Source organism: Phacochoerus africanus, chromosome 9 (assembly GCF_016906955.1).
Source record: "Phacochoerus africanus isolate WHEZ1 chromosome 9, ROS_Pafr_v1, whole genome shotgun sequence".
Lineage (NCBI taxonomy): Eukaryota > Metazoa > Chordata > Mammalia > Artiodactyla > Suidae > Phacochoerus > Phacochoerus africanus.
In genome coordinates this window covers 97,078,259-97,090,340 of record NC_062552.1, presented here as the reverse complement: position 1 = coordinate 97,090,340, position 12,082 = coordinate 97,078,259, and the positions used below count along the sequence as shown (strand labels likewise).

Sequence of the window (12,082 nt, the reverse complement as noted above, 5' to 3'; positions counted from 1 at the left end):
GGTATCCTTACCTCGGGCCGTTGCTGTCTTTTCTCCTTGTTGAACAGTTGCCTTGCTCAGCTTTTCCTCCCTGATCTGTGAACTCGTTTGCATTCCTATCAACAATTTCTCCAGCATCAAGCGCTCTGTGGAGTCGATAGTTGACCATCTTCAGAACAATGAAAACAGCAGCTATCACAGGACAATAAACTGCTACTATGATCATGGAAGAAGGAAGGGCCTTTAAGAGAAAGAAAATGAAAATAGGCATTTTAAAATAGTTTATATTTTATTTAACTAGAGAAACCTGTAACTAATAGGATAAATGCACGCATTCTCACACAATGCAACAACTGCATTCCCAGCACTAAGTTGTAAAAGTACAAGACAGCACTATCCAATACAGTAGTCACTGGCTACATGTGCCTACTGAGCACCTGAAATGTGGTTAGCCTGAATTGAGATGTGTGCTAAGAATAAAACAGCACTGGATTTTGAAGACTCAGTATGGAAAAAAGAAGGCAAAATATCTCAATTTTTATATTGATTACATGTTGAAATAGATTTAGACCATACTGGGTTAAAAAAATATGCTATTAAAATTATTTTCACCTATTTCTTTTAACTTTTTTAGATGTGGCTACTAGGAAATTATGAATTACATGTGTGTCTCACATTGCATTTCCATTGGACAGCACTGAATAGGGTCCATCCATACCAAACAGCTCATGATACAAGTAGAAAGTTAAGGTATCACATTACAAAATATGTGAATAAGACAGGGTTGAGATCCAAATTCATATAATCCCTGATTATATACTCTCTGTAACTTCAAGGATAAAAGCACTCTTTATGTTCATGAAAATCCCAAGTTAAAACTGTCATGAGAACAGCCTTAGTTAGAACTGTGACTATAAAGCCAGATAAGACATGAGACAAAATCCAAATGCTTTATTTTAAAATACTTAAGATACTTAAAAATGGTAACCTGTCCATTAAAATGACTTTTAAAAAGTAACAGAATAGAATCACCAATAGATTAATTGAAAGAAGCAAGTCGGAGGCATCATCCTGGGAATGGAGACTGCACACCCTTATACTTGAGGATCAGAGATGTGGACTTGAGTCTGGGGCGGGGGGGGGGGGGGGGGGGTGGGCAGGCTGGAGAACACCCCATTGGGAAGGCACTGCCTCAGACTCAATGTTGGCAGAGACCATAAAACCAAGACGAACTTATCCCCCTTTTCATGAGGGGAAAAAAAAAAAAAAAAAACCCCAGGTGTCTGTAGCTATAGATTCCACATGCTTTCGTAAGATTACACTTCAGTCATCTGAAAACATGCATGGCTCTAAATTTACTTGAAAAGATATCTTCAAATTGCTTGAGAAGGTAAAACTGAAAAGGTTCCGGTGAACCAGGTAGGTTTAGAATGTGGATATGTCAGTTTAAAAAATAACAGTTATTTGGGAGGGAGGGAGAGGGAAAGAGTAAGGCTTGGAACAGGGACAGGGGAAGAAAGTAAATCAAACGCCAAGTTTAATACTTCTGGATTGAGTGCAGTCATAATAGGTAAATACTTGGTATTTTAAAATACTTAGATTAATAAGCCCTTCATATTAGTTTATCTAAAAACTTAAACTGTTCTTTGAAAAGGTAAACAAAATTGACAAACCTCTGGCCAGACTCACCAAGAAGAGAAAAAAAAAAAAACCCAAATAAACAAAATAAGAAATGAAAAAGGAGAAATCACAACAGATACTGCAGAAATAGAAAAAACCATGAGAATACTATGAACAATTTTCTGCCAACAAATTTGACAAACCTAGAAGAAATGGACAACTTTCTAGAGACTTATAGCCCGCCAAAACTGAATCAAGAAGAAATAGATCAAGTGAACAGACCAATCACTAGAAATGAAATTGAGTATGTAATAAAAACACTCCCTACAAACAAAAGTCCAGGACCAGATGGCTTCACAGGTGAATTCTACCAAACATACAAAGAGGAACTTATACCCATCCTCTTAAACTTTTCCAAAAGGTTGAAGAAGGAACACTCCCAAAGACATTCTATGACGCCACCATCATCCTAATTCCAAAACCAGACAAAGATACAACCAAAAAAGAAAACTATAGGCCAGTATCTTTGATGAATATAGACCCAAAAATTATCACCAAAATTTAGCCGACCAAGTCCAACAACGTATATAAAAAAGATCATACACCACAACCAAGTGAGATTCACCCCAGGTTCACAAGGATGGTTCAACATACGCAAATCAATCAACGTGATACACCACACTGACAAAAGAAAAGTCAAAAACCACATGATCGGCTTATCAGACACACCTTAGAATAGATTTACAAGGAGATCCTGCTGAATAGCATTGAGAACTTTGTCTAGATACTCATGTTGCAACAGAAGAAAGGCTGGGGGAAAAATGTAATTGTAATGTATACATGTAAGGATAACCTGACCCCCTTGCTGTACAGTGGGAAAACAAAAAAAAATTATTTAAAAAAAAAAAAAAACATGATCATCTCAATAGATGCAGAAAAAGCATTTGACGAAAACCAACATACATTCAGGATAAAAACTCTTACCAAAGTGAGTATAGAGGGAACATACCTTAATGTAATAAAAGCCGTTTATGACAAACCCACAGCAAATATAACACTCAATGGAGAAAAGCTGAAAGCCTTCCCATTAAAATCTGGAACAAGACAAGGATGTCCACTCTCACCCCTATTATTCAACATAATATTGGAAGTTCTAGCCACAGCAATCAGACAAACAAAAGAAAGAAAAGGTATCCAAATTGGAAGAGAAGAGATAAAATTGTCACTCTATGCCTATGACATGATACTATATACAGAAAACCCTAAGGACTCCACACAAAAACTACTCAAACTGATCAATGAATTCAGCAAAGTAGCAGGATACAAGATTAACATTTAGAAGTCAGTCGCATTTCTGTACACTAATGATGAAATATTAGAAAAGGAATACAAAAATACAATACCTTTTAAAATCACACCCCAAAAAATTAAATACCTGGGAATAAACCTGACCAAGGAGGTGAAAGACTTATTATATGCTGAGAACTACAGAACATTAATCAAGGAAATTAAAAGAGGATTCAAAGAAATGGAAAGATATTCCATACTCCTGGGTTGGAAAAATTAGTATTATAAAAAATGGCCATGTTACCTAAAGCAATCTACAGATTCAATGCAATCCCTATCAAGTTACCCATGACATTTTTCACAGAACTAGAACAAACAATCCAAAAACTTATATGGAACCACAAAAGACCAAGAATTGCCAAAGCAATCCTGAGGAACAAAAACCAAGCAGGAGGCATAACCCTCCCAGACTTCAGGCAATATTACAAAGCCACAGTCATCAAGAAAGTGTGGTACGGGTATCAAAATAGATATACAGACCAAAGGAGCAGAACAGAGAACCCAGAAATAAATCCAGACAGCTACGGTCAGTTGATCTTCGACAAAGGAGGCAAGAATATAAAATGGGAAAAAGACAGTCTTTTCACCCAGTATTGCTGGGAAACCTGGACAGCTGCATGGAAATCAACGAAACTAGAATACACCCTCACACCATGCACAAAAACAAACTCAAAATTGCTTAAAGACTTAAACGTAAGACAAGACACCATCAAATTCCTAGAAGAGAACATAGGCAAAAACATTCTCTGACATCAATCTTACAAATGTTTTCTTAGGTCAGTCTTCCAAGGCAACAGAAATTTTTACAAAAAGCTACGGGACCTAATCAAACTGACAAGCTTTTGCACAGTAAAGAAAATCATTAAAAAAAAAAAAAAAAAGACAACCTAAGGAATGGGAGAAAATAGTTTCAAACAATGTATCTGACAAGGGCTTAATCTCTAAAATATACAAACTACTTATATAACTCAACAGCAAAAAAAACCAACCCAATTGAAAAATGGGCAAAAGACCTCAATAGACATTTCTCCAAAGAAGATATACAGATGGCCAACAGGCACATGAAAAAAATGCTCAATGTCACTGATTATTAGAGAAACGCAAATCAAAACTATGAGATACCACCTCACACCAGTGAGAATGACCATCATTAATAACAAATAACAAATAACACACAAATAACACACAAATAACAAATGCTAGAGCAGGTGTGGAGAAAAAGGGAACCCTCCTACACTGTTGGTGGGAAATGTAAATTGGTACAATCACTATGGAAAAAAGTATGGAGGTACCTCAGAAAACTAAATACAGAACTACCACATGACTCAGCAATCCCACTCTTGGGCATATATCTAGACAAAACTTTCCTTGAGAAAGACACATGCACCCGAATGTTCACTGCAGCACTATTTACAACAGCCAAGACATGGAAGCAACCTAAATGTCCACTGACAAATGGATTAAGAAGATGTGGTATATATACACAATGGAATACTACTCAGCCATAAAAAAGAACAGAATAATGCCATTTTGCAACAACATAGATGAAACTAGAGACACTCATACTAAGTGAAGTCAGAAAAAGAAAGACAAATACCCTATCACTTGTATCTGGAATCTAATATACAGCACAAATAAACCTTTCCACAGAAAAGAAACTCATGGACTTGGAGAACAGACTTGTGGTTGCCAAGAGGGAAGGAGTGAGATGAACAGGGAATCTGGGATTAACAGATGCAAACTATTGCCTTTAGAGTGGATAAGCAATGAGATCCTGCTGTATAGCACTGGGAACTATATCTAGTCACTTATGATAGAGCATGATGGAGGATAATGTGAGAAAAAGAATGCATGTATGTATGTGTGACTGGGTCACTTTGCTGTACAGCACAAAATTGACAGAACACCGTAAACCAACTATAATGGAAAAAATTTAAAAATCTTAAAAAAAAAAGCTTAAATTGGTGATTTCAATTTAAAACGTCACTGAATAACATACCCAGGCTTATAAAATGCATTTAAATTTTGGGGGGGAAATAACAATAAAAAATAAATTAAAAAAAAAACTCCCCCCACTCCCCAAAAAAATTTTTCGGAGTTCTCACCATGGCTCAGCAGTTAGCAAACCTGACTAGCATCCAAGAGGATGTGGGTTCAATCCCTGGCCTCATTCAGGGGGTTAAGGATCCGGCGTTGCCGTGAGCTGCGGTGTAGGTTGAGGACACGGCTCAGATCCAGAGTTACTGTGGCTGGGGCATAGGCCAGCAGCTACAGCTCAGATTGGATCCCTAGCCTGGGAACCTCCTTATGCCATGGGTGCGGCCCTAAAAAGACAAAAAAGATCAAAATAAATAGATAAATTACTAGAAGATGTTGGGGAAAATACAACTATAAAAAAAAATCTTTCCAAATTAAAAAAATTCATAATCCTGTCTTATAAAATTAGGGCAAATAAAAAAATTAAAAAATTAAAATTTACAAAATCCATAAATATCAGGTTTAGAAAAGTACTTTAAAAAGATTTGTTAGATAATTTAAGCACATAAAAATGAATACCAGATTTACAGATGCAATTTAAATTCAAGGGAGCTTAAGCTATATTAAAAATCCAAACTTTTTAAAAATGATTGTTAAAATGTGTTCTATGTGTACAGTTCAAAATTCTTTCATAAATCTTTCACTGTAAAAAAAAGCTCCCTGAATAAAATTTTCCAAACAGAAACACACACATACACACACAAATTTCAAAGTAAATATGCATATAACACAAACACATATACTGCTTAGAGAATTTACAGAAGTTCTGTATGATGCTGATTTCCATATGATATGTTCACATAAGAACTGGAATTCTTGAAACCATTTAGGTCAACACCTTCATTTCCAGACAGAAGTTAAGACTTACTAAATAACTTTGAATGACTTAGTGAAGATCACCCATCTTAAGCAAATTTTCTTATGTCTATGTGACTTCATGTTTTACTAAATACCACTTTACATTTTCAAATGTAAAGTGTTAATGAAAAAACAAGTCATTATTTATGGAAAAATGTCATATAAGGTAAAAAATGATGGATCATATTAAGTGAATGAAAAGAAAACCACCCCATCATTATTCTTCAGAGTGGTAGAAAAATTCAATGGAAATGTTAACGGTCCCTCCAAATGGGAAAAGATAAGGATCGGTTAACACAGAAGAGTCCACAAAGAATCAAAGACTATGTAGGAGTTCCTGTTGTGGCACAGCAGAAATGAATCTGACTAGGAACCATGAGGTTGCAGGTTCCATTCCTGGCCTCACTCAGTGAGTTAAGGATCTGGAGTTGCTGTGCGCTGTATGTGGCGTTAAGTCGCAGACACGGCTTGGATCCTGTGTTGCCGTGGCTGTGGTGTAAGCTGGCAGCTGTGGCTCTGATTCGACCCCTGGCCTGGGAACCTCAAAATGCCTCAAGTGCAGCCCTAAAAAGCAAAAAAACAAACAAAAAAACACAGATATAAATTAACTCTCTCCCTACTATTACAACTGCTAAGAGTAGTAGATAACTGAGGGCCAAGAAACACACTAAAATGTGCAGGATCCATATACTAAGTATAGAACTTCTCTTTCAAAAACACTCAACAATAAAAGGACTGCAAACAAAATAAAAATTTAACCATTTCACTGGAAACCAGTATGAACCAGATGATTAACACTTGTATTTTCTACGCAAACTACAGAAGTTACACATTATCTTACACTGTGTGGCTTAACTGCCTAAGCCCTATCAGTGGTATTCCCGAGGTTTCCAGATGACAGAGGACAGCTGTGCTATAACAGTTTCACTTTTCCACAGGAGGGTAAAAGTGTACACACACTTGTTCTTTACTTGCATTTATGGGCTCTCAGATGAAACCAGCACAGATGACATCAGCATCAGATCTTAGATGAAACATAAACCCTCTCATGAAAAACCTTTACATGGTATCTGCCTTTTTGTGGTTTCGGTGGTCCCCTATAATCAAACATCAAAAAGCTAGAAACGGAGTTCCCCTTGTGGTTCAGCAGTAATGAACCCAATTAGTATCCATGAGGATGTGGGTTTTATCCCTGGTCTCACTTTGGGTTAAGGATCCAGCATTGCTGTGAGCTGTAGTGCAAATCACAGATGTAGCTCAGATCTGGCGTTGCCATGCTTATGCTGTGGCTGGCAGCTGCAGCTCCAATTTGACCCCTAGCCTGGAAACTTCCATATGCAAGTGCAGCCCTAAAAAGAAAAAAGACAAAAGTGAGAAACTAGTTAGGTCACCTATTCCTCAATTTTATGGATTATATACCAAAAGGTATTAGTATTTGCTTTAATATTTTATTAAATTAGATATATCAATACTGTGTTTTCAAAAAATATTTTTAGAATTGTTTATCAACAAGCAGTACTTAATGGGAAAGCAGGTTCTTTTTCTGAAGAAAAGAACTTTTATAAGACAAAACTGATTATGTTTCTGAAAAAAATATAATTTTTGCACCCCACTTAAAACAATTCTAAAGTAAAATTTGAATTTTGGGGTCAGATACTTAATCACTTAAGGTTAACTATGTTCTATAACAATACCTCAAAAAGTACTAGTATTTCCAAAAGGACACATTTCACCTTCTTAGATTATAATATTCTACTGTAGTTGTTATCTTCAAGTTATTGTTGATGCAAGCAAAACGTTAACTGCTCTCTGGTAAGGAAAACAAATTTTATCTTCGCCTAAATGTCTACCTATAATTACAAATTGCTTATAGAGAAAGGCTGGTTTTACTTTTTCCTAGGATACCACAAATAGTGGACAGCAGAGAATGAAGGTAGTGTAGCAGGTGGTGTAATGCTGATGGACAAACAAGGCCCTCATTAACTAGAAAGGTCACAGCACTGTAAGCTCAAGACAAAGGCCTGCAAAGTCATCACAGGCTTCAAATACTCTTCTTATACCTCCTTTAACAGCTATACATCTTCTACATCTAATATACCAAAAGCTTATAATGTTAAAGCAGACAAGCTGGGTGCTTTTCAGTTCTGTTATGCTATGATTAGTTAACTCTATGATTTCTGAGATTTACTTATGATGTAGTCATAGTCAAGTATTCAGACCAGTCCAGTCAGAGATCAGTGGCCTGTAACTTATCCAAGGTTAGCAGAATTGGCAAACATCACCCACAACTGAGGCCAAGGCTGGGGGGGAAAAAAGTTTAACAAACTCTTAAGATAGCCATGATTAATGCAAGACACTTAAATGTTTCTCCCCCTACCCCCCACTGCAACTACTTCATTCATTTAAAGCTATGTTTACCAAACTTTTGGCATCAGAGGCTGAGTGGGCATTCAAGCAAACATGTGAACTATGTATTTTAAGTAAAGATTCATCCCATTTTAATTTCTCATACTGACAGACAGATGGATTAAAGATGTTAATGTAAAAAGCAAAACTTCAAAACTTTTAGAAGAAATATATAAAAGAATATCTTTATGACCTTAGGATATGGAAGATTTCCTAAGCATGATTCTCAAAGCGCACACTAAAAACGGCTGATGAATTAAAACTTAGAACTTCTGTTTATTGAGACACACTACAAATTGAGTGAAAAGACAAGCCACAAACTGGAAAAACACATTTAAACATGTATCACTGTATATAAGCATACGTATATATGTGTACATATATAATATGTATATTATATAAAGAATATTAGTAACAAAGAGGCAAACTGCTGAAAACAAAGGACAACAGACCTTACAGAAAAAAAAATATAAACAGCCAATAAAAACATATGAAAACATGTTCAATTTCATCAGTAATGAGCAAAACACAATGTAAAACTTCAAAAATATGTAATTTATATTAAGAAATCAGACATAACTAAGTATAGAGAATCAGAATTCTTATAAACTACTAGTAGAAATATAAATTGATATATCACCCAAGATCCAGCAATTTCTCTTATATATGTGAAAATTAGAGCAACATGCAGCAACATAAACTATACAAATACAGTATGTATTGTACTCCAAATGTAACTTTATGCTTTACTGCATTTTCTTGATTTTTTTGTAATAAGCATGTATTTCTTTTATAATTGGAAAAAAGAGCTAAATTTTATATTAAGGATTTTTATATTAGAAAAAAGAATATATTAGCTTTCATCTTTTACAAAGATCTATAGTCTCCTCAATAAAAGATGACTTATCAACATGTAAAGTTCCACATGCAGCTTCTCGCTGTACTTATTTGCAAGAAGTCAAGAAAAAAATCTTGACTCTCAATTATACATTCCTGGGAATGCCAGGAAGAGTTAACAGCTGTCAGTGAGCTCTAGATACATAGATCAAACATAGCTCCCAAAATTATATGTAGTAAGCCTCCTTACTGAGAATTGGGTCAGGTCCTTTTTTTTTTTTTTTTTTTTGCCAATTTTTTAGGGGTGCACCTGCGGCATATGGAAGTTCCCAGGCTAGGGGTCAAATTGGAGCTACAGCTGCTGGCCACAGCCACAGCATCCAAGCTGCATCTGCAACCTATACACAGCTCTTGGCAACACCAGAACCTCAACCCACTGGGTGAGGCCAGAGATCAAACCCACACCCTTATGGATATTAGTCGGATTCATTTCTGCTGCACCACAACAGGAACTCCTGTCGGGAATTTTTTTTTTCCCAAGTCTTTTGGAATTTTTTTTTTTTTTTTCAATTTGGAGTATACTTGATTTACAACACTGTATTAGTTTCAGGTGTACAGCAAAGTGAGTCAGTTATATATATATACATATATCCATTCTTTTTCAGACTTTTTTCCCACATAGGTTATCACATAATACTGAGTAGAGTTTCCTGTGCTATATAGTAGGTCCTTGTTGATTATCTATTTTATTGTGTTAGATATTTTTAATAAGACCATCCCTCTTAAAAGCTGGATAAAGAGAAATGCAAATCAAAACTACAATGAAATATTACCACTCACCCATTAGAATCGTTACTGTTAATTAACAACAACAAAAAGGAAATACCAGAAAATAATAAGTGTAGGCAAGGGTGTGGAAAACTTGGAACCTTTTTACATTGTTGGTTAAAGTAAAATGGTACAGTTTCCATGAAAACACTATGGTAGTTCCTCAAAAAAATTAAAACTGCAATTACCATATATCTAGCAATTCCACTGCTGGGTATTTATTCAAGAGAATAAACTGGATCTCAAATAAACTTCAGGATCTCAAAAAGGTATCTGCACACTTAAGTACACAGTAGCATTATGCACAATAGCTAAGAGGTGAAAGCAACACAAATGTCCACAAGTGGATGAATAAACAAAATGTGGTCTGTATGCATAAAGAGTTATTCCATGTTAAAACAGAAGGAACTCCTTCCCATTGTGGCTCAGCAAGTTAAAAACCCAACAGTATCCATGAGGATGCAGTTTTGGTCACTGGCCTCACTCAGTGGGTTAAAGATCCAGCATTGCCATGAGCTATGCTGTAGATCACAGACTCAGCTGGAATCTGGTGTTGCTGTGGCTATCAAGTAGACCAGCAGCTACAGCTCTGATTCCACCCCTAGACTGGGAATTTCCATATTTCTCAGTTGCTGCCCTAAAAAGAAAAAAAAGGAACTCCTGTCACATGCTACTACATGGATGACCTGACCCTTGAAAACATTAGGCCAAGTGAAATAAGCTATTCACAAAAAGACAAATTACTGAACGATTCCACTTACATGAGGTATCTAAAGCAGTCAAATTCACAGAAATAGAAAACAGAATGATGGTTGCCATGGACTGGTGGGAGGGAGAAATGAGGAGTAGTTGTTCAAGGAGCAGAGAGTTTCGGATTTGCCGAATGAAAAGATTCTAGAGATCCATTGAGCAACAATGTAAGTATACTTAACACTATGGAAGAGTATACTTAAAAATGTGTTAAAACGGTAAATTTTGTTATGCGGTTTCCCTATAATTTTTAAAAGTTAGATGGATGAATATTTCACTTTGCCTTCTCTCTGGTGAGGGAAGAAAATCAAATTCTGAGAAACAAGCTGGGAGACTAAGCCATCTGTACCACTTCTTAAATTCTGACAGTTTATCCTGAACATTTAAAAACAACAACAACGACAACAAACCTATTATTTCAGCAAGGAGTGATAGGTTCAACCTATTCAAGACACCCCAATATATTTGTGATAGTACTCTTGAGAAAGCCACTTGGAATCACAGAAATGCTCATATTAGAATTATCGGTGCCATGAAGTAACTTTATCTTACTCATTTCAAAATTCAAGTAATTCGTCCCTGTGGCTAGCACACTGCATGTTAGAAAAGCAATCTTTAATTCAATGCTCATTTCCTAGTGCAACAACATAAAGAGAGTAAGTTTACTATCTCTGCTTTGCAGTAAATTTTTAATTTTCTCTACCACTGAGTCAAGATCTGTAGTATACTGTTAACAAATGGGTATACTTCCTTAATTGTAGCTGTTCTCAATTAGAACTGATTTCAATACATTTTTTCCAGTTCATGCTACAACGTATCAACAAAATTTAATACTTAGTGCCAACTAACATACTAAGACATCAACTAACATCTAATACTTAGTGATTACCATCTGCTAATTAAGCACATTTCTAAGAGTCTTATGTATATTAATTCACTGAACCCTCACAATCACCTCAGGAAGTCAGCACTATTTTTCGACCCATTTTTATAAATGAAGGAACTGAGGCTCAAAGAGGTAACTAACTTGCTCAAGGTCTCAGAATGAGATACTAAGAAGCAGTTTGGCTCCAGAGTCCCTGCTCTTCATGCTATCTAACTGCCGCTAAATCAGGCATTGGCAAACTTTGTTTAAAACAAAAAACGTTTCACATTTGGCAGGTCATATGATCTGTCATAACTACTGAACTCTGCTATTGCAGTGTGAAAGCAGCCAAAGGCAACATACATGAACATGATATTTTCCAATAAAACTCTGTGGACACTATAGATAGTAAAATTTCAATTTCACATAATTTTCACATAGCATGAAATATTACTTAAAAAAACTTTTTCCCAACCACTAAAAACTGTAAAAACCATTCTTAGCTCATGGGCCATACAAAAGCTATGCAGGTAGCAGTTTACTGGTATCTGCTCT

At 35.8% G+C, this 12,082-nt stretch overlaps 1 protein-coding gene across 7 annotated transcripts in view; it reads right to left on the bottom strand.

The window, feature by feature from the left end:
• PCNX1 (pecanex 1) overlaps window positions 1-12,082 on the bottom strand; it is a 172,573-nt gene that overhangs the window by 129,355 nt on the left and 31,136 nt on the right. For all 7 annotated transcript variants that reach the window (XM_047796813.1, XM_047796818.1, XM_047796815.1 and 4 more), the window contains exon 2: window positions 12-220. In XM_047796813.1, the coding sequence (XP_047652769.1) occupies window positions 12-220 (209 nt within the window). The remainder of the gene's footprint in view (window positions 1-11; window positions 221-12,082) is intronic.